The 21,701-nt window shown below is 47.8% G+C and overlaps 1 protein-coding gene across 2 annotated transcripts in view; it reads left to right on the forward strand.

Moving 5' to 3' along the window:
• Positions 1-4,802: 4,802 nt before the first annotated feature.
• Positions 4,803-21,701, forward strand: part of Cngb1 (cyclic nucleotide gated channel subunit beta 1) — a 63,219-nt gene continuing 46,320 nt past the window's right edge. The window contains exons 1-12 of one of the 2 annotated variants that reach the window (XM_041650408.1): positions 4,803-5,000; positions 9,445-9,502; positions 9,758-9,824; positions 10,484-10,592; positions 10,697-10,739; positions 11,312-11,357; positions 12,837-12,912; positions 16,624-16,675; positions 17,077-17,224; positions 18,670-18,745; positions 20,001-20,037; positions 20,878-21,285. In XM_041650408.1, coding sequence (XP_041506342.1) covers positions 4,803-5,000; positions 9,445-9,502; positions 9,758-9,824; positions 10,484-10,592; positions 10,697-10,739; positions 11,312-11,357; positions 12,837-12,912; positions 16,624-16,675; positions 17,077-17,224; positions 18,670-18,745; positions 20,001-20,037; positions 20,878-20,903 — 936 coding nt within the window. In that variant the 3' untranslated portion in view covers positions 20,904-21,285. Of the gene's footprint in view, positions 5,001-9,444; positions 9,503-9,757; positions 9,825-10,483; positions 10,593-10,696; positions 10,740-11,311; positions 11,358-12,836; positions 12,913-16,623; positions 16,676-17,076; positions 17,225-18,669; positions 18,746-20,000; positions 20,038-20,877; positions 21,286-21,701 lie in introns of those variants that run through there. The other variant, XM_041650407.1, reaches the window with a different exon arrangement.

Here is a 21,701-nt window from a genome sequence, read left to right on the forward strand (position 1 = left end):
ACCAGTCGCCCACACTCTCTCTTTTTTTTTATTTTGGTTTTTCGAGACAGGGTTTCTCTGTGGCTGTCCTGGAACTAGCTCTGTAGACCAGGCTGGTCTCGAACTCACAGAGATCCGCCTGCCTCTGCCTCCCAAGTGCTGGGATTAAAGGCGTGCGCCACCACCGCCCGGCTGCTCGCCCACACTTTCTAAGGAAGTCTGATAAATGCTTTGGCTCCCCATAGTGAACTCTGGTGGAACTGTGCTGGGTTTGTCATTGGGACCATGGGAGAGAAGATGTAGAAATTGCTTATGCTTCCTCCAGGGAAGGAATTTTAGCAACATCCTGTCTCTGAAACACCCAAACAACAAGAAAGATAAGTTTACAATATGATTGCTTCGTCTGGAAGAGCCTACCCTAGAAACGGTCTGAGAGAAGGGACCCAGTGCCGTGAAGACTTACATGCAGAGCTTGGTGCCCTTGGCCGGAGTCATAAACAAGCATCACGCGCTGCTTCCCAGATTCCACCTCTTCTATTGCTTTGATCTTCTGTAGCAGCTGTAGCAGCAGGGAACAGTACCCTTCTGTTCCTTGTAAATGATTTGGTTTAAGGGGTTGTGTTACAGTAACAGAGGCGACAGGACAATGGGCTTCAGAGGAAGTCCTAAACCAGTCTCATTCAGCAGGCTTATGGCTGACTCCCAGGCACACAGGATCCTCAGGTTAAGTGACCCTAGAACCAACTCGGGTGCTACCACCTCACAGAGCCCCTCTCCCCTGGACCACTGCCCTTTGCACCCCCTCCTCCTGGATCTGTATTTCTTCTGAGAGTCTAGCCTCAGTTCCCCAATTTGGTCAGTTATCAGACAGGCCTTGGAACCTGCGATGATCAAGACTGTTAATTTTGGGCTTTAACTGGGCTGATTAGGAATGCCCAGAAATTGGTAAAGCGTGACTTCTGGGTGTGCCTGGGAGGATGCTTCCAGGCAAGACTGGCATGCAGGTCAGCAAACTGAGGTCACCCCCTTATGTGGTTGGAATTAATCTGCTTGGTTAGTGTCTGGGAGGGAGCAGAATAGAGGAAAAAGGAGAAACTGTCTCTGATTCTTCTTCCTTAGTTGGGTGTGGTTCTTCCTGCTGCTGCTGGCCTTGGAGCTCAGCCTCGGTCCTTTGGCCACCTTGGATGCTGTGTCTTGAACTCACTACCCTTCAGGGAGTCTGAGGCTAGAGATGTCTAACTGGGGCATATCCTAGGCCTTCTGGTCCTGAGACTTTATACTGTCTTGGTTCTGTTTCTCGGGAAATGCTGCTAAGTACAGATTTTGGCTAAAGGTCCTGTCCTGGTTCTTGTGGTAAAGCTCGAGCTATTAAAGACTCTGCCGCAGAGAGCCTGCTCAGGTCCAGCGTTGGTGCTGGAGAGTAAGGACACACTCCTGTCCCCCTGGCTGAGCCGATGAGCTCCTGTCACCTTGAGGGGTCCCCCAGAACCACACAGACATCCATTCCTGGTTTTGTAGTCTCTCTCTGGCTTTGCCGGGGTGTGGGAAGTCTGGCTCCAGCACTGGGGCAGGTGCCCTAGCAATTTATAGGGCCCTAAACCCTGTTGGACACACTTGGGGGTTGTTGCTGGCTCCCCTGGCACGAGCCCTGCCCCCCTTTCTGCACATGTTAATCCTTTGCGCTCGGCCCATCTAGCGCCAATTAATCCTGGCTGTGTCTGAGGGGCCAGCTTCAGGGGCACCTAGACTGCAATACCTGCTAGCAGCTGACATCTGAACAGGTAACTCAGAATGAAGTGGGGGCTCAGTAGGACTCCTTGGTGGGGGGGTCCCCATGCTCAGCTTCTAGCAGGGCATTGAGGAGATGAAGTAGACCAGATGGGAGAGCTGTAATGCCACCTCCCGTGATTTAGACTTTGGTAGCTTCAGGGCAGCCTGAGAAATGAAGACTTAAGGTCCCACTATGGTTTGGGGGAGCCTAGGAATCTGTGTTTTCTCTAGCTCCTCAGAAGATTCTCAGAATGCTGGCGGTTCGACAGAAGCCTGGGTGGCTAGCCCTAGGTCATCTTCCTGCCTCAGCCTCGCTCTTTAAAGTTGGAGGGCAGCAAGATGGGCCTCCAAATTCCCATCCAGAAAATTGGCCTAGGAGGCCTCTTCTCGAGTAATTTCCAGACAGTTCAGAAATGCAAGCCAGGATTGTTGCCCACTGGTCCTCCAGCAGAGGACAAAAGAAAGCAGTCAGGGTCCAAGCAGATTTGAGAGTAAACGTGTCTTGACCAGAGTCAACCTTAGACAATTTTATTAGTCTGAGGATGGCTATCCTCCTTACAGGGAGTAGGGGAGGGCAAGATGGTAGGAAGAATGAGTGTTGTCAGAGGGGTGTGGTAGCCAGGCTTTGAGGAGGGCTTTCCTCAGGTCTGGTTCCCCGGCTGCTGATAGTTAGCTGGGGTCTGTGCTTTCTACCATCCCACACTTGTGACCTCGGGAGGAAGTCGCTGTGTCCACACCCTCGAACCAGCAGGGAACTAGAACCCAGGGGTTGTATCTGGCCCCCACCACTTTACCGTAGGCTGAGCTGACTCTGCAGCTTAAGCTCTGTTCCATAGAGGCCAGCTTTTTTTTTTTTATATTAAATTATCCCATCTATCTTTGGCCTCTGGGCTTTTCTCTTTCTCTATTCCTGTATACGTCACTTTACTTCTTTCTTGGCAACTTGCTATGTAGCTGGATGGCTGGCCCCTGATGTCCTCCTCTCCTTGTTCTACCTTGCTCCTTCCATATTTCTCCTATTTATTCTCTCTGCCTGCCAGCCCTGCCTATCCTTTCTCCTGCCTTGCTCTTGGCTGTTCAGCGCTTCATTAGCTCATCAGGTGTTTTAGACAGGCAAACAATCACAGTGTCATAGAGTTAAACAAAAGCAACATGAAAGAATGCAACACATCTTTGCATCATTAAAACAAATGTTCCACAGCATAAACAAAAGTAACACAGCTTAAAATAATTTTCCACAACATCAATTTGTTAGTGTTTCAAGACAGGGTTTCTCTATGTAGTCTTGGTTGTCCTGGAACTCACTCTTAATAGACTTTATTCTCACACTCTGCTCACAAGGTAGGGACTATCAAGGTCACTTGGTTTTATTCAGGCTGACCTTGAACTGCTGATCCTTCTGCCTTCCCCGGCTCAAGTACTGGAGTCTAAGTACCACCATGCCTGGCTGCAGTGCCCCCACTTTACAGACAGGCACACAGAGGTGAGAGGAGTTGAACTGATCTGCTCATGACAATGTTAGAGCATTCACATCTTCTGTTCAAATGAATGCGCTTCTTCCTTTCCAGCGTTTCCACACCCCCGCTATCGGCGGCATTACTACTTAATGCAGGCTCACATGATGAGCGCTCAGATTCTTTCTAATAGCTAGCCTCTGATAACATTGCAGAAATATTTTTAATTTTTGAATGCTTTATTTGAACCATTATTCCCGCAGCTTGGAAATGGATAAGTAAAGTGTGCAAAATCCATACCACAGAATACTACTCCATAATAGAAATAAATGAATTAGTGCCTATTGTTCTTAATTTCTGCGGGTTAGACAGTAGAGACGGTTACGCGAGGAAAAGACACAGACACGCGGCGGTCCCACGTGGGTGCACTTTAATGGAGGAGGGGCAACAAACAGGAAGGGGGGCGTGCAGACACGGTAGGGAAGGCGGGGAAGAGAAGGGAAGAAAGGAGGAGAGAGAGAGAAAGAGAGAGGGGGCTCGTGGTGGCCCCCGCTTTTTAACGGGGAATGCAAAAGCTTCTGGGAAATGTGTCCCCAGGGGAACGCTGGGAGTTGTAGTGTCGCAAGAGAACAACAGTGCCAGTAACACTTACACAGAAGAATCTCAGATGTGTATGTTAAATGAAAGAAATCATGCTCAAAGGCAACATATGATATAGAAATTCTGGGATTTCTATATCCGGAATTCTATATTCTGGAATTCAGACTGCAGGGGCAAGAAGCAGATAAGCATTTCTGGGGCTGGGGTGGAAAGAGGGCTGCTCATAAAAGAAACTCTTTTGAAGATTTATTTTTAATGTGTACGTGTGTACATATTTCATGTATGCGTGGATGCTCACAGAGGCCAGAAGAAAATATTGGATCTCCCGTAACTGAGGTTACAGGTGTCTGTGAGTTGCCTGCTGTGGATGCTGGGAACTAAATGTGGGTCCTCTGGGACTCTTAACCATGGCACCATCTCTCCAGCCATACTGCAGAAATATTTTCATTTATTTATTTATTTTTACTTTTTAAATATATATTTATTTATTTATTATGTATACTATATTCTGTTGTGTGTATGCCTGCAGGCCAGAAGAGGGCACCAGACTTCTTTACAGATGGTTGTGAGCCACCATGTGGTTGCTAGGAATTGAACTCAGGACCTTTGGAAGAGCAGGCAATGCTCTTAACCGCTGAGCCATCTCTCCAGCCCTGCAGAAATATTTTTAAAGATAAGCTGTGGTAAAGGGCATATGCGACCCACAAAGTGGCCGTCTTACAGCCCGTGGTTACCCGCCCACTAGGGCGTGGCCTCTTACACTATACATGCTGATGTAGAGCGTGTGTCTGCTCTCTTTCTGGTTGTGGGATTCGGTTTCTATTCTCCGTTCAAGCAGAGGATTCTGATTTGTGAGTTTACCCCTTCCACATCTGGCGCCCAACGTGGATTCGGACTTTACACCTACTGGGTGGACGCCATGGCCCAGTCTCCCCACCTTGCCTGCTTGCCTTGCTTTTAAAAAACTAAGCAGTTTTTTTGTCCATTGCAGGCACCAGTATGTTGGGCTGGGTCCAGAAGGTGCTGCCTCAGCCTCCAGAGACCCCTCAGAAGACTAAGGAGGAAGCAGAACCAGAGCCAGAAGAGCTGGAGCCTGAGGCAAAGCCAGAACCTGAACCAGAGCCTCAGCTGGAGCAGGAACCAGAGCCAGAACCCGAAATAGCCCCTGAAGAGGATGTGCCAGAGACCCCGACCCTGGTGAGGGGAGAGGGGGCAAGGGCAGGCTGGTCTTGCTGCTCAGGGACTCACAGCCTGGACCACCTGATCCCCATGGGCTGCTCAAGAAAGAAAGCGGGAGGGCTGGAGAGATGGAGAGATGGCTCAGTGGTTAAGAGCATTGCCTGCTCTTCCAAAGGTCCTGAGTTCAATTCCCAGCAACCACATGGTGGCTCAATCATCTGTAATGAGGTCTGGTGCCCTCTTCTGGCCTGCAGGCATACACACAGACAGAATATTGTATACATAATAAATAAATAAATATTAAAAGAAAAGAAAAGAAAGAAAGCAGGAGCCAGCAGGCCTTGTGGTCACTGGCTCAGTGCACATCTCAATGAGGCTACTCAGGCCACAGAGAGTGGATAAGTTTGCTCACAGCTGTTTCTGTGAAAGGTGTCTTAGGCGGCTCAGCCCTGCCAGCTACAGTATGAACACAGCTGGGCAGAATAGGTAACGAGTTGTGAGCTGCCAATGTGGGTGCTGGGAATTGAACCCGGGTCCTCTAGAAGAGCAGTCAGTGCTCTTAGTTAGTAAGTAAGTTAGTTATTGGTTTTTGAGACAAGGATTCTCTGTGTAGCCTTGGCTATCCTGGAACTCACTTTTAGCGACACAAGCATGGCTGTATGCTGATACACTTTACTTGTGAGACTGGAGAAATGGCTCAGAGGGCAAAAGCATTTACCATGAGGACCTGAGTTCAAATCCCCAGAACCTAGGTGAAATCTGGGTGCAGTTGAATGAACATATGTTGTCCCAGCACTTCCCCAGAGAGTTGGGAGCAGAGAGGAGAATCCTCGGAGGCCCATGTCCCAGCTAATCTGGCTAACACATCTCAAAGCAAGGCGAAAGGCAAGGACTGACACCCAAAGTTGTTCTCTAAATATGTACATGGTACATACATCATATACACATACATTCTCTATTTACAAAAACAAGCAATAGGCTATAAATGTCCTGCGGCTGTGGCTGTCAGTCTCTGGAGTTTGAAGTAGACTGAGACACTCTAGACTCTGGTCTGTTTATTACCAGTTCCTAAGGAGATCCAGAAATAGCTCCAGAATAGAATCACATCACTTCCTTCAGCTGCTATTTATTTTGTAGGAAGACTTTCTCAGTTTAGGAAGTAGGAAATTAATATAGGTTTTTAAAAACAGCATTTAAAAAAAAAAAGAAAAAAGAAAAAAAACAAAAAAACCCAGCATTTTTAAAGATTTGTTTTAAATATTATATATAACTGTGTGTGTGTGTGTGTGTGTGTGTGTGTGCTCTCATGAGTGCAGTGACCAAAGAGGCCAGAAGAGGGCATCAGATTCCTTGAGGATAGTAGTGACTGCCTAACAGGTGGGAAAACGAGTCCTCTGCAAGCAGCAAGTATTCTTAACCACTGAGCTATCTCTCTGGCCTCTTAAACAGTATTTTATTTTCCAAGTACCTTTTAACATTAGTGTTCCAAGGATAACAGCAATGGATATGCTAAAGTAGGCAACACAAGAACTACAGGTAACGAAAGCAGAAGAAATAGTCTCCCCCAGCGAAGAACATCAATTGAGTATCCAATACCAAATGGCCAGCCCTGAAAACATACATACAAGTAACATTTACAGATTGAGCAGGTTGCATTTATGTATTTAGAAATATATTTGTATACACACTATGTATATAACAACAATTAATAAATAAAGAGGCTATAGATTTGAAAAAGAGAAAGGAGGGGTTTATGGGAGAGTTTAAAGGGAGGAAAAAGAAGGGACAAGTGTAGTAATTATATTATCTTAAAAAATAAATGATTAGGGGGCTGGAGAGATGGTTCAGAGGTTAAGAGCATTGCCTGCTTATCCAAAGGTCCTGAGTTCAATTTTCAGCAACCACATGGTGGCTCACAACCATCTGTAATGAGGTCTGGTGCCCTCTTCGGGCCTTCAGGCATATACACAGACAGAATATTGTATACATAATAAATAAATAAATATTTTTAAGAAATAAATAATTAAAAAAATTAAAGAGCTGAGCAGTGGTGGCATATACCTTTAATCCCAGCACTTGGGAGGCAGAGTGAGGCAATTCTCTGAGTTCTAGGCCAGCCTGGTCTACACAGAGAAACTTTGTCTCGTAAAATCAATAGTTAACTAACAAACCAATCAATTCACTAACTAACTAACTAATTTTAAACAAGATTAGTGTTCCACTGAGTACATACACTTTGGGACTTGACACAGATTTTCAAAAAAAAAATTTTTTTTTTCAAGACAGGGTTTCTCTGTGTAGCCCAGGCTGTCCTGGAACTAGTTCTTATAGAACAGGCTGGCCTCAAGCTCATAGAGATCTGCCTGCCTCTGCCTCCTGACTGCTGGGATTAAAGGTGTGTGCCACCACTGCCTGGCCGATTTTTAAAAATTTATTCCATTTATGTGCAGAGTCAGAGGACAACTCTTTGAGGGACGTGTCCTCAGCAGACAGCAAGCACCCTTACCCATAAAAGCATCTCAACCAGCCCTTCATTTTTAATTCCAACTGTTCAACCACCATGGACCAGTTAGCAGTTTGCACCGGCACTGGCCCATATACCACATATTGAGAAACATTTTTCTAGCATGTTCCTTCAAGCGTATCAAAAACTTGCCAGTTCGGCATCTCATCCCTTCAGGGGCCTGATGACAATTAATTCAGCAGCTTAATGAAGCAAATTTCATTTAGCTTCTAATTGATGTGAGATCCTGTGCTTAGAGCAAAAGGCATAAAGAATCAAACAGGCATTGTCCCTGGGAGTCTATAGACAAGTACCTATGAGCTCCTTCTACTAGGAGAAAGGGCTACTAAGGGAGCGAGCTCCAACACTGCTCTTAGAGTTTACGGGAACTCATAGACAACGGTCATTTAACCTCCAAAATTGGAGGCTGGTGGGGCGTGTTTAGGCACAGAGACTGGTGGGGGAGTTTTAACTGGGGAGATGCTGAGGCAAGGTATTTCTGGAAGAAGAAAGGTTGCCCGTGGGAGAGTGCAGAGTGTGTTTAGGAACCGGCAATAGAGTGTGTATGTGTGTACGTGTGTATGTGCTTATGGTTTATTCATGATGGCATTCTGTGGGCACACTTGGGTATTTCAGATTTGGGTCTGCATGCCTATGTGTGTATATTTGTATGCATATTCATGCATGGTTTTTTCTGTGCACACGATTCCATGTGTATGTGCATATTTCTGAGTATGAGCTTATATGTTTGTGCATACACATTTCTGTGTCTGTTCTTTGTTTTTGTTTCTTTTTCTTTTTTGTTTTTTTTTGAGGTAGAGTTTTTCTGTAGCTTTGAAGCCTGTCTTGGAACTCCCTCTGTAGACCAGGCTGGCCTTGAACTCACAGATATCCAGCTGTCTCTGCCCTCCCAGTACTGGAATTAAAGGCTTGTGCCACCACCACCTGGCACGTGTCTGTTCTTACATTTGCACATCCCTGTATACAAACATATTTTATATGCCACGTGTATACGCGTGTATATTTCAGATGTGTGTATATTTGTATATGTATACACGTGTATATACGCATGCTTCCATAATTGTACAAATGCCTGTTTATGTGATTGAGCACATACATGTATGTGTATATGCAAATTTCTGTATTTATACACATGCAAATGTGTCTGCATGTGCATGTGTTAATGTGTATGTACTCCGACATGTCTATGTACAAGTGTGTATGCATATGTGTATATGAATATAGTTGTATTGCTGACATGTCTACATGTAGGTAGATACAAGTGTGTTAGTATGGATACACTTGTTTTGTATATGTATGCATGCATACATATCACCGTTATATGCACAACAATGTGATATGCATGATCATGTCTATATGTACATAGACATAAATGTGACTTTAGAGAGGAATGGGCCTCTTGGGAGACCAGGTATGGAGTATGGGACTCTTTTCCAGAGGCCCAGAAGTGTGTCTCTTTGCTGCCCACTGTCCTCCGGGCTCAGGTATGGGTATACAGCTGTGGCTGTCTGCATGGATGCCCATGCAGGGCTGTCTATAGCTGCACACGGTGTGCAGGAGTAGAGGAGGCTGCAGGAACAGGAGGGAGGTGAATAGCAGTGGCAAGAAGGAAAGTTTGGGCACTGGGAGGAAGAGGCCTGACGGGGGAGCACATCTGACCCCTGTTCTCCAAGTCTGTCCTATGGTTCCTCCCTCTTCTCAGGCCACTGAGTGGGGGATATGAGGCTGGGAGATAAGGCCCCAGCCTGGGTGCTGAGCCCCTGTGGTGTGAGGAAGGAAGGGTCCTGGGTAGGGGAGAGGCCAGCAGGACTTACAGAGATGATCCTGAAATGAGTCATTCAACTTTGGGGGCTGCAGGTCCCTGGGGTGAACCAGAGGCTGTGCTTTCTGCACCAGGCAGCCTCATCAAGACTTACAGGTCCTGTTTGAACCCCACAGCCACCTGAGGAGCCAATGGAAGAGGAAGGTGTGGCTGAGGCTGGTCCTAGCCTTCAAGGTGAGTGCTGGGACCCAGGCTGGCTGAGCAGGGGGTTGGGGTTTCCTCTCAGAGCCTATCAGTAGCTCTCCGATGGAGTGAAGGCTCCGTGAAACCTTGGAGTTGGCTCCTGGGTGCTTTTCAGCTCTAATTCCTTTGTGGCCTCTTTCTGTCCTGCCTCTGACTTGATCTCCCCAGCAAGGAAAAGATAGGCCTCTCTCGGGTCCACATTTGAAATATGAGACATTCTTTTTTTTTTTTTTTTTTTTTTGCCAGAGGTCCAGGAAACTGACCCTTCTCAGTCTACCCCTCAGGCCCAGGTGGCTGTTGCCAAGGTGAACAGGTACCATATCACCCTCTCTCCTCCCAACTGCCCCTTCAGGGAGCCACTGGCATGCAAGAGTCCCTGGCCATTCAATAGAGGCCCAGAGCATCAGGGACTGACTGGGGGAGCTTTCATGGAAGCTGGGGGTGCTCTGAGTACAATAGGGATGGCGGGCAAGAGAGGGAAGGCCACAGTAATATTGGGGGGCCAGAATGATTTCAGTGCTGGGGTGACTTCAGGCAACTGGAGCTGCCGATTTCCCAGTGAAGCCCACGTTCCTGACGCTTAGCCATTTTAGTCCAGATTGTTCAACAAAACACATATTGGGCTGGGGCTAACGAAAGGCAGTGACTCGGGATCCTCACATGATCAGATTAGCCTCAGCCTCTGCCTCCAGAGAGAGGACCAGATGTGAGGATGCTGGCAGCAGCAAGCTAGTTGGGGTATGGAGAGAGGCTGGGCTGTTTGAAGCAACTGGAGGGCAGGCTCCGAAATTCTCCCTCACCTGCTTGGCTAGGGACTGGAGGGTACCCTGTGCTTTCCAGAGAGGAAGCGAGGTTTGAAAGACTCACCATGTGGGGATAGTAGCTTGATTTATGTCAAGTCCTTTGGGATATATGGACTGCCACTCAGATGGTGTGGGAATTGATAGCGGTGGTGTTTCTATCCCTTGGCAGCCCCAGCTCTTGGGTGCTGACCTGGTTCTGGAAGGGCCTGGAGAAGGTCGTTCCACAGCCTGTCTACAGCAGCAAGAACCTGATTGCTGGAGTGGAAGACCCAGATCAGGTACAAGGGCCGGTGACCTGCGGGTGGAGGAGGGGTCAGCAGAGGGTTGTGGGGCCGGGGAAGCTGTTCCTTGTACTCCCTGTAATGTCTGTCTGTCTCAGCAGGCTGGAGTACAGATTCCGGGGCCCTGTGGCACCGGGGAATCAGGTGAGACCAAAAGGTAGAATGCCCTTCCAAAGGTGGGAGCCCTAGGAGGGTACCGGGATAGGGAGTAGGGAGAATTGCATGGTCCATGGGAGCAGCCCATCCACTGGCATTGAGTGGCCTGATTTGAGCGGTTTCAGTGCTGCTTCGGGCTGACGTGGGGTTTCAGGCAGTGTTTGCTCTTGATGAAATTATGGTTGCTCTCTCTTTTCCCCTCTTCCCCTCCCCCTTCTTCATCTTTTTTCTTCGTCTCCTCTCACTCTCTTCTCTTTCCCTCTCTCTCCTCTCCCTTTTTTTCCTTCCTTCCTTCCTCTTTCTCCATCGGCTTCATGGATGTTTTCAATTTGTTAATTTATTGTTTTAACTGAGATGTAAAACACAACCTCGTGCATTTTAATGGCTGCTGGCACTGTTTGGTTCCCCACGTGATCCCTTCTGTAGATTTTGAGATATTGTCTGTATCGGCCCCCTGCGCAGCCAGGACTCCTGACAATGCTGTCTGGAGTGCAGCTTTGTACCCACTGATCAATCTTTTCTCATCCTGCCCCACTGTCCTTTACTTCCTGACTCTGTAGGGTCTGCAGATGGTTCAGACGAAGCTTCCAGGGCTCACAATACTGAGTAAGTCATTGTTAGCAAGTGTCACTCTTGTCTATAGTGGGCCAAGCAGTGTGCGCAGAGCTGAGAGCCTTGGGGTCAGAAGCAAGGTCTATTGTTACCTCCCGTGTGACCTGAAGAATGTTCTTTCTCTCCTCTTCCTCCTCCTCCTCCTCCTCCTCCTCCTCTTCCTCCTTCTTCTTTTTCATAGGGGAGGAGGGTTGAGACAGGGTTTCTCTGTGTAACCTTGGCTGGTCTTGAACTAGCTTTGTAGACCAGGCTGACCTCAAACTCACAGAGATCTGCCTGTCTCTGCCTCCCGAGAGCTGGGACACCTTTAATTCCAGTATTCAGGAGGCAGAGGAAGGTGGGTCTCTGCGAGTTTGAAGCCAGCCTGGTCTACAGAGTGAGTTCCAGGACAGCCACAGGAGTTACACAGACAGACCTTGTCTCGAGAAAAAAAAAAAAAAGGTGTGTGCCACCATGCCTAGCCTCTTCCCTCTTTTTAACCCCTGTCTGTAGCATGGGGTGGTATAAACACCACGCTGCCTGTGCTTTCTGTTGCTTGCTGGAGACCCTGCGCTGGGCCACCTCTGAGAAGGAAACAGGCGTGGATAAGCTCTGTGGACACAGCCTTCTGGGAGTTTGGGCTTATGTGGTGTCTGCAAACAGGACTTGGACCACAATACAGAATATGCTACTTGGTTGTCTCAGCCTCATAGTTTAGGACCTCTCAAAAGAAGCTAGCTGCCTTATCAGTGAGGGTGTCAGGTCAGATGGGGACAATGACACATTGGGGAGCCTGCTTGGGAGGGGTTCTGTCCACTTTAGCCACCTCTGACTGGTGTAACTGCAGAGCCTCCTGTGTTTAAAGTCACAGATGGGTGGTGGTGGTTCATGCCTTTAATCCCTGCACTCCGGAGGCAGAGGCAGGTGGATGTGAGTTCAAGGCCAGCCTGATCTACAGAGTGAGTTCCAGGACAGCCAAGAATATACAGAGAAACCCTGACTCAAAAAACAAAAATAATAATAATAATAAAGTCACAAACCAATCCGGACACTAGGGCACACACCTGTAACCTTTAACTCCAGAACTGGGGAGGCTGAGATTGGGGAATCATAAATTTGAACCTAGTTGGGGCTTTGTAACTGGACTCTGTCTCAAAAGCAAACCAAATAAAAAATTAAAAAAAAAAATAAAGCCCAAGGCTAGAAACCTAGGACTTTATATAAAGTCCTCTATTAGTACCTGTCGCTAGTCACTTAAGTTTTCAGGCTGTCATGTCCAGTGTCAGCCTGAAGAACCGCTTTGTGATTTCCACAAGAAACCCAGACTTATGTCTTCTGTCCCAACCCCTCCTTCCATTTACCCCTTCACTCACTCATTCCTAGACTGCTGGCTCTTTGCTCCCGCTGTAGACGGCTGGCCAGGCCTAGGCCCAGTGGGCAGTAAGGTAGCTCATTTCAGGCTACTCCATTTTCTGACCTCTGACCCTTCTGCAGACCCAGCCTGTGGCTGCTCAGGTGGCTTGAACAGAACCTGGAGAAAGTGCTGCCTCAGCCCCCTAAATCCTCTGAGGTAAGTGATGAGTTGGGGGTGGGCAGCTGACCAGTAGGGAGGGTTGGGGCCCGGGGAGCTGAACACTCCAGCAGGCCCTGGCAACCCCCAACATCCAGTGGAGCATGGATCTTCTCCTTGAGTGTCGTTCACGGGAGGAGTGACTGACTAGGGCCTGGGGATGTCTGGGAGCAAGAGAGAGCCGCTGTATTCATTTCTTTTCTTAGTAACGAGGCAAAGCTCCTGACAAAAGATGCTTAAAGAGTTTATGTTAGCTCATGGTTTAAAGTGGGTACCGTCTGCCATGGTGGGGAAGCACACGGGTGGTCATATTACATCTACAGTCAGACAGCAGGCAGAAGTGATTGCTAGTGGATCTGTCTGTCTCTGTCTGTCTGTCTCTCTCTTAAACCTTTTTTGTTGAGTCTGGCACCCCAACCCATGGCATGGTGCCACCCACATTCAGAGTGGGTCTTCTCTGTTCACTTAAGCCTCTTTGGAAACTCCCTAAGAGACCTGTTGTGTTACGAGCGGCAGGGCTGCGTCCCTGGCACGCGGCCGCCCGCATGGCTAGCTTTACCCGAAATAATTATACAGAAACTGTATTCTTTTAAACACTGCCTGACCCATTAGTTTCAGTTTCTTATTGGCTAGCTTTTACATATTGATCTAACCCATTTCTATTAATCTGTGTAGCCCACGAGCTGGCTTACCAGGAATGATCTTAACCTGCGTCTGTCTGGAGTGGGAGAATCATGGCGACTCCCTGACTCAGCTTCTTTCTCCCAGCATTCCGTTCTGTTTATTCCGCCTACCTAAGGGTTGGCCTATCAAATGGGTCTAGGCAGTTTCTTTATTAATAAGAAATTACTCCCACATCATTTCCCCTTTTTCTGTTTAAACAAAAAAGAAAGGCTTTAACTTTAACATAGTAAAATTACATATAGCAAAACAGTTATCAAGCAAGAATTACAGTTACAATATTTATATCTATTTTATCTTTTATCATAACTAAGGAAAACTATAACTATCTATTTATTCTTTAACTCCATCAAAGACTCCAGAAGGATATAATACTACCTAAGTAAACAAGAAATAAGAAAACTCTAGAAATGACAGAGACATCTTGCTGCCTGGACAGTTACCCAAAGTTCTTTTGTACCTTTGGGGCATCCATCTTCAGCCTTCAGGCCCAAAGTATCCAGCAGACATTTCCACGAAGCAGGAAATTCCAAAGACAGTTCAGTCACTATCTGCTGTGTCCTGCAGAATGTCTCGCAGACTCTTTCATGAGTCATGAACCCCGAAAGACCATCTCACCTTTAGGCAAGTTTAGCAGTCCTCTCTCTGCGGGTTCTCTGTGTCCATTTTATGCAACAGTCCAGGCAAGAGCAGTTTCTTGCCCAAATGGCTATCCAACTCCATAAGGATCCTCTTCGATGCCCATCTTCCTCTCAAAGTAGATTGGTGCCACCAGGAGCAGATATGTCTCATTGTCATGAAAAGTCCTAAGTTATTAAAACATTAAATGCCATATTCTGCAGTCTTTGAAAGATATGAAGAATGTCTATCTAACTGAAATGTATCTCTATATATCTAGAAAATCTAACTAACATGATTACAAGATTGACTATTATTGATGATTAACCATTAACCTATATTTCTTAATTATACATTACATTTTTAAATGAACTACACAATCACAATACCTTAATCAAGATCAGAAATACATATACATATAACAAAATTGACTGTAAAATCCATACCATTGCAAATTATTCATACCTATATCATATCCCCCTTTAAATGTAAAAGAACATTTATAAACAATATTTTGGAAACATGGGCGCAGTTTTTTCTCTCCAAACTGCTTCCTGCTGAATGGGGGCGTCGTTAATTAGGTCTTTCATGGTATAACCTGTGTGCTAGTTTCATCTCAGTTGGCAGTTGAGCGAAGCAATTTTCTGAAGATGTTCACAACAACCTTTTAGGAGGGCGTGGTCTATCATACCATATCGGGATAGATGCAATCCACAGGGTCTGGTCCTCTGTGAAAACAAAAGAAGACCCTTTCCAAAGCATCATATCCTTAGACCCAAATTCTGAAGTCATACCCTCATGATATCCGTTTTGGTTCCATTTGGCAGCCCATAGAATGAAATGTCTCTCTGTACTTAGCTCCTTCATAGTCAAAAATTTTAAAGAAAACACAATGTACATAATCCAGACTCTCTGTGAATTTTCCATTTTTACGTGGCTTATTTTTCTTTATTTCTTTTAATCTCTTAACTATCTGTATTCTGTCTCTTTAAAGACTTTACCTTTTTTTTTTAAACCATTAACTTTATTCTCTATTTTTTTTTCTTCTCTCTCTCAAGCCTATGTACATTCATCCAACAGTGTGATCCACTGAGGTCTGTTATGTCTGAATCTGTTTTATTGTGAATCTGTAATATTTTTACTATCCAGGAGCATTTCTTAAAATGTTAAGCACTTCTTAAAAACTTAAGTTGCACCGTGTACAGGTAATACGGTACCACCTGTGTCCTGCCCAGTCTAAACCTTAACTGTGCTGTTATTATGGTAATTACGGTAGTTCCTGCCAACCAGCACAGTTCAGCAAGGAGCAGCCGCTCCTGCCTCAGATCCATTTGGTGCCCCTGAGCTGTGCACAGTTCCAGGCACACAGCAAGTCCTCATTGGAGCCGCACTCAGCAGTTTAATTTTGAGACTGAGCATGCAGCACAGAAACTCTTTTTATCCAAGTTACAACCAAATCTGACACGCAGAGCACTGAGCAGTCTGAAAACACGTCTCTTCCACCATGCTCTTCCGCCTGCCTAAGCCTGATTCTGCCATCTGCCCAGGTGCAGGCGGGGAGCGCTGAGAGCATTCTCCTTCCGATCCCAAGCGGGAACACAAACATCCAGTCCCATAAAATCCATTGAAATGCTTTAAAGCCAGAGTTTGCACTGGCGGCACAGTCCCAAGAAGCCGCATTTTAAAATGACGCAGCTTTTTTTTCTGCTGCTGTTGCCGAATCAGGAAATCTCTCTACAGCACGCCACCAACAAAGAGCAAAAATCTGTGTTAAAGTCTCTCTCCCTTATTTTTAAGCCTTCTCAGGTTTTTAAGTGGATTTAGTCCATCACGTCGGGCGCCACTCTGTTGTGTTACGAGCGGCAGGGCTGCGTCCCTGGCACGCGGCCGCCCGCATGGCTAGCTTTACCCGAAATAATTATACAGAAACTGTATTCTTTTAAACACTGCCTGACCCATTAGTTTCAGTTTCTTATTGGCTAGCTTTTACATATTGATCTAACCCATTTCTATTAATCTGTGTAGCCCACGAGCTGGCTTACCAGGAATGATCTTAACCTGCGTCTGTCTGGAGTGGGAGAATCATGGCGACTCCCTGACTCAGCTTCTTTCTCCCAGCATTCCGTTCTGTTTATTCCGCCTACCTAAGGGTTGGCCTATCAAATGGGTCTAGGCAGTTTCTTTATTAATAAGAAATTACTCCCACATCAGAGACCTGCCCAGAGGTGTGTCTCCTAGATCCTGAATCAAGTTAACGAAGGAGATCAGCTGTCATAGTCCCACCACCAGCACCAGGCACGTGTGTATGCACACATGCATATGCATGCGAGCCCATGGGGCCAGGGCACAACTGGTCAAGGTGGGGTATGTGCAGGGATGGCTTCGATCATGACTCACCTCTCTGTCCTCCAGGCCTGGAGAGCTGAACCTGAACCTGAACCTGAGGCTGCTGTCTTGGACCCAGGTACAGAGAAGGAACTGGGAGGGGCTTCCTAAGTGGTCACAGGCTAGGTTCCAGAGGAACCTGAGACTGAGCTGAGACTCGTGTGTGTGTGTGTGTGTGTGTGTGTGTGTGTGTGTGTGTGTGGTCTCAGGGGAACCTTAGTGCTCAACCAGGCAAAGGGACAGTTCAGTCCTTGCTAATACTAGAACCTCACCTTAGATCTGGGACTCAAGCAGCTACAGTCAGCTGAACTTCACAAGCTCGGCTATGTTCCTTCCCCTTCCTGTACTGTTTGGTGTTAGGGTGGTCTCCAAGGGGCTCTTCACCCAGCCATGGCAAGTTTCCAATCTGGCCCTTTATATCCAGGAGGGATGGATGAAATCCTGCTATGGGGTCTTAGTGCTGGTTCTGTTACCACTCAGATCCTCCAGAACTCCCGATGGAGACAGAGCCCACAGAGAGTCCCTTCCAGCCCAATCCTGGAACCCTGGAGCCCAAGGAGAAGCCAGCTGCAGAGCCCCAGCCTGGTTTCCAAGCCTCTTCCCTGCCACCACCTGGGGACCCTGTCAGGTGAGCCCCCTGAAGGCCACACCTCCCACAGGGAGCAGGCTCAGTACTAGTTCGCTGAACTAGAAAGTTAGAATATCCGCTTGGGAGAGAACTCAGACTCCCCCCCCCACTCCCCGGGCAAACCTCATCAGCATGGTCCTCCATCAGCCAGGCTGGGGAGTGTACTGTTCCTTTAAACATATACCAAGTGCACACCTGCAGTCTCAAGAAGCTGAGGCAGGAGGATCATATGTTTAAGGCCAACTTGAACTCCATAGCCAGTTCTTGTCTCCAAACAAGCAACACACACACACACACCTGTATCAAAAGCGAATTGCATGTATTCTTTTTTTTTTTTTTTTTGGATTTTTCGAGACAGGGTTTCTCCGTAGCTTTTGGTTCCTGTCCTGGAACTAGCTCTTGTAGACCAGGCTGGCCTCGAACTCAGAGAGATCCGCCTGCCTCCGCCTCCCGAGTGCTGGGATTAAAGGCGTGCGCCACCACCGCCCGGCTTGCATGTATTCTTTTACAGCTTCCTTTTTTTCCCACTTAAAACAAATAAGTCCCCCAGAGTCTGGAGAATTGGCTCGGTGATTAAGAATGGTTCTTTTGCGAGCATGAGAGACAGAATTCGGATCCCAGTATCCATGTGAAAGGGAGCATGGTCCTGTGCTGGACTGTAAACCCAACACTGAGGCAAAGGATGGAGACGGGGATTGTTTGCTGGCTGCTACCCTAGCTGAAAAGACTTGAGCTCTAGGTTTAGGCAGAAAATCTGCCTCAGGTTTGTGGAGAAACCTTGGTTCAGCTAATGGACAGATGCTATCTCAGGTTTAGGGAGAGGCTATGCCTCAAAGGAACAAGGCAGAGGATGATAGAGGAGGGTGCCTGCCACCGTTCTCTGGGCTCTGTACCTGTGCACAGACATACACACCTGTTCATATGCATATATCACACACACACATAGAGACACACACACCCCAAACTTTTTGAAGAAGTCCTTCAGAGGTGATCTTATACTCCAGTTCTACTTCATTCCTTCAATCGCTGCAAAAAAAAAAAAAAAACAAAAACAAAAACAAAAAAAACTACGCAGAACTTCATTTCTTTAACCACACATGAACACTTAGAATTTTTTCACATTTTCCCTGCCATCAAAAACCTTGTTCACACGTATTTAGTTGGCAGGAGTAAAATGTATGCACTAAAGGCCACATGCATTTGAAATCTGGGTGGGTGCTGCCTGATGCCCATCCCCTGGCTTTTGTGCGAGACTGGAAATAGAGCTGAGCTGAGCTGAGTTCCCTACCAGGGCTGTCTGGGAAGGATGGGGAAGGAAAAGGGGCCTTCAGGGTTAGAGACCTGGGGCTGGTTTCCGACATGACCTGCCTCCTGGCAGGCTTGCTCTGCCCTAATCCCCCACCCTGAGAATTCTCCTCTGGATTCAGCGCATGTCTCCACCTCAGGCTGATGGAGTGGCTGTTACACAGGCTGGAGATGGCCCTGCCGCAGCCCCTGCTGCACGGGAAGGCTACAGAGCAGGTGAGTGGGCAGTCAGGCAGAAAAGACCCTGGCTGGGTGGTGGTGAGGGAGGGGGTCTTGGAAGCTCAGAAAAGGGTCGGATGGTTGACCCTGGGGATGGGGACACAGCAAGAAGGGAGCCATCAGCGGCGACTCAGTCTTGAAGCCTGTCTGTGTGCACACATTTGCTCAGGAACTCTAGCAACAGGTCTACCTGTGAGGAGCTCACAGTTTAGGGTCTTCTACGGGGGTAGAGGAGCCCAGAGATCATCTCTTGGAGCATCAAGGTAGGCTGGCTAGTGGAAGTGACCCCCAAGAATGTACAAAGATTCAGAGACCTGGAATGACCCAGGAAGAGGTGACATACCCAGGAAACCCACAGCCTCCATGAGTATTCCTGGCAGCTTAGAGCTGGGGAAGTGGGGCCTTGGTCACCTCTTCCTTTTCTTCATCAAGAGACTAGGGCCTGATTTTCCTTTCTGGGGAATGACTCACCTCTCCATAGAAGCACCTAGAACTGGGAAGTGGCCATGTGACATTGGTCCTAGTTACTCTGGGAACCTTACTTGATCCCCGAGAAGTGGGTAAACAATTCTGTTATCACCCAACCTTGTGGAGGAAAGAAAGGAAAGAGCTTTGAAAGTAAGTCAGAGCGCAGTGACTGGCCTGGACGGGTCCTACCCAGCATCTCTGAGAGGCAGCTTGCTGCGGTTGTTTCTGGGCACCCTCCCTGTGTCACAGAGCCAGGGTACCATGTTCTTCCCTCGTTGTTGGCACTAGGCCTAGCGGGGATTTTCTTCTCTGTGTGATGGGAGGTGCACAAGAGCCAGACACCCTGGGTCCACACCCAGTTCTGTGCTGTGCTGAGGGAGGCTGAGCAGAAGGTACTGAAAGCCAGCCTTGTGCTCATGCCTGTCATCATGCTGTCTCCAAAGGGCAGAGAGCACTGGCTTTGGAGATTTCCAAGCTCAAAGGGGCTGTGGTGTGGGAACCATTAGCTAATGAAGATGCTGTAGTGACAAAGGACTCTGGGGACCACGGCAGCAGGGGACACAGGTACAATAGGGAGAAGATTTCCAGGTGCTGGAAGGAGAGGATGGCCTTCTCATAGAGTGAGCAGAGGAGAAGGCATTCCGGCCTGAGCAAAAGCTGGGAGCAGGCTGTGGTCCTGGAGGGAGAAGGAACCCGATCAGCGGGCAGCCAATATGCCGTGGTGACAGGAGCTCCAGAGGCAGGTGAGACAGCCATTGCAATCTTCTCTTTTCTCCCCCTGTAGGAACCTGGCTGCCCTGAGACATGTGATGTGCAGACCAGTAAGTATCCCACTCAAGGGCCCCATGTTCACTTCCGGGAGAGCCACCTGATATACTCAGGTCTGAGTGTGAGGCACATTTAGGGTCTCCTAACCTGGAGTTCAGAGAGCCCCCTCCCACTCAGCGTCTCTGGAGAGCAGTGACAGAGTTGGAGGCTACAGCGTTTCCTCTTTGGCTTCCGGCCTCTATCAGGAAAACAACTGCAAAGCCAAGTCCACACCCTTTCCTGCTGGCAATCACCCAGAATGGAGACCAGACTCTGGAAGCTGGGGTTGGCTGAGCAGAGTTGGGAAAGTGGGGGAGGGATGGGATGTTATTGGGAAACAGATTCTAGGGACTCCATAGCCTTTGAATCAGGATTCCCTCCCCTGTGATGAGTTGGAAGGTATGTGGTAGCATTACTGGAAGGCAGAAGATTGAGGTCAGGCAGGGACAGAAAGGGGGCAGCACTACTTAAAGTAGGTAATATACTGCAGATGGCAGATAGACATTCATGCATCCATCCATCCTGTGCTTGACCACTCCTTAGATATCCATCCATTCATCCATCCATCCATCCATCCATCCATTCTCTGCTTGACCACGCCTCAGATAACCATTCATCCTCCATCCATCCATCCATCCACCCACCCTTCTACCCATCCATTCTCTGCTTGGCCTCTCATATCCCCATCCATCCATCCACACATCCATCCATGCCTTCATCCACCCACTCATCCATCCACCCACCCTTCCACCCATCCATCCTCTGCTTGGCCACTCATATCTCTGTCCATCTATCCATCCATGCTCTGTCTGTTCACTTGGGTGCCCACATTTCTGTCACCTCCTTTGTTTCAGGGGTGACAGCAGCTGGAGGCCTCTGAAACAAGGGAAAAGGGGACCTGGGGAGCCCATGGACAAACGGATGGATGGATGAAGGACAGAAGGATGCCTCAAGAGAAGACCTTTTAGGGGGCAGTGACTGCTAATCTCCACCCTTCTTGATTAATGAACCCCAGGCAGGACCGAGGAAAGCAGAACCATTATGTAAAACCCCAAAGCTTTCTTTTGGGGACTCTTGGCCAGGAGGCAGCATCCTGACCAGAGCAAGGGCGAGGAGGACTTCCTGATGGGAGTCTATACAGGGCCCCATTAAGGTCTCAATGTTCAATGTCTAAGCATGCTCACACCAGGGCACCTGGCACCATCCACACTGCCGCAGGACCTAGTTTCCCTACAAGTGGTTCTCCTAAGGTCTGCCCTAGTTCAGGGACCACCCCCAATGGTGATATTGTAATTGACATTAAAGAGTGTGACTTTGCACCTCAAATCTGTGACTGCATGACATTCTTAGGACAAGTCTGAAAGAAGCCTTTGGGTATTTATTTCTTTATTGCATGAAGGTGCCAGGTCTCCTGTAACTTAAGTTACAGATAGTTGTGAGTTGTCATGTGGGTGCTGGGAATTGAACCCAGATCCTCTGGAAGAGCAGTTAGTGCTCTTAACCGCTGAACCATCTCTCCAACCCAGGGTTTTATTTTTTTTAAGACAGGTTCTTGCCGGGCGATGGTGGCGCACGCCTTTAATCCCAGCACTCGGGAGGCAGAGGTAGGCGGATCTCTGTGAGTTCGAGACCAGCCTGGTCTACAGAGCTAGTTCCAGGACAGGCTCCAAAGCCACAG

This window comes from Microtus oregoni, unplaced genomic scaffold (assembly GCF_018167655.1).
Source record: "Microtus oregoni isolate MIOR12 unplaced genomic scaffold, Mior012 000004F_ref0000308, whole genome shotgun sequence".
Classification (NCBI taxonomy): Eukaryota; Metazoa; Chordata; class Mammalia; order Rodentia; family Cricetidae; genus Microtus; species Microtus oregoni.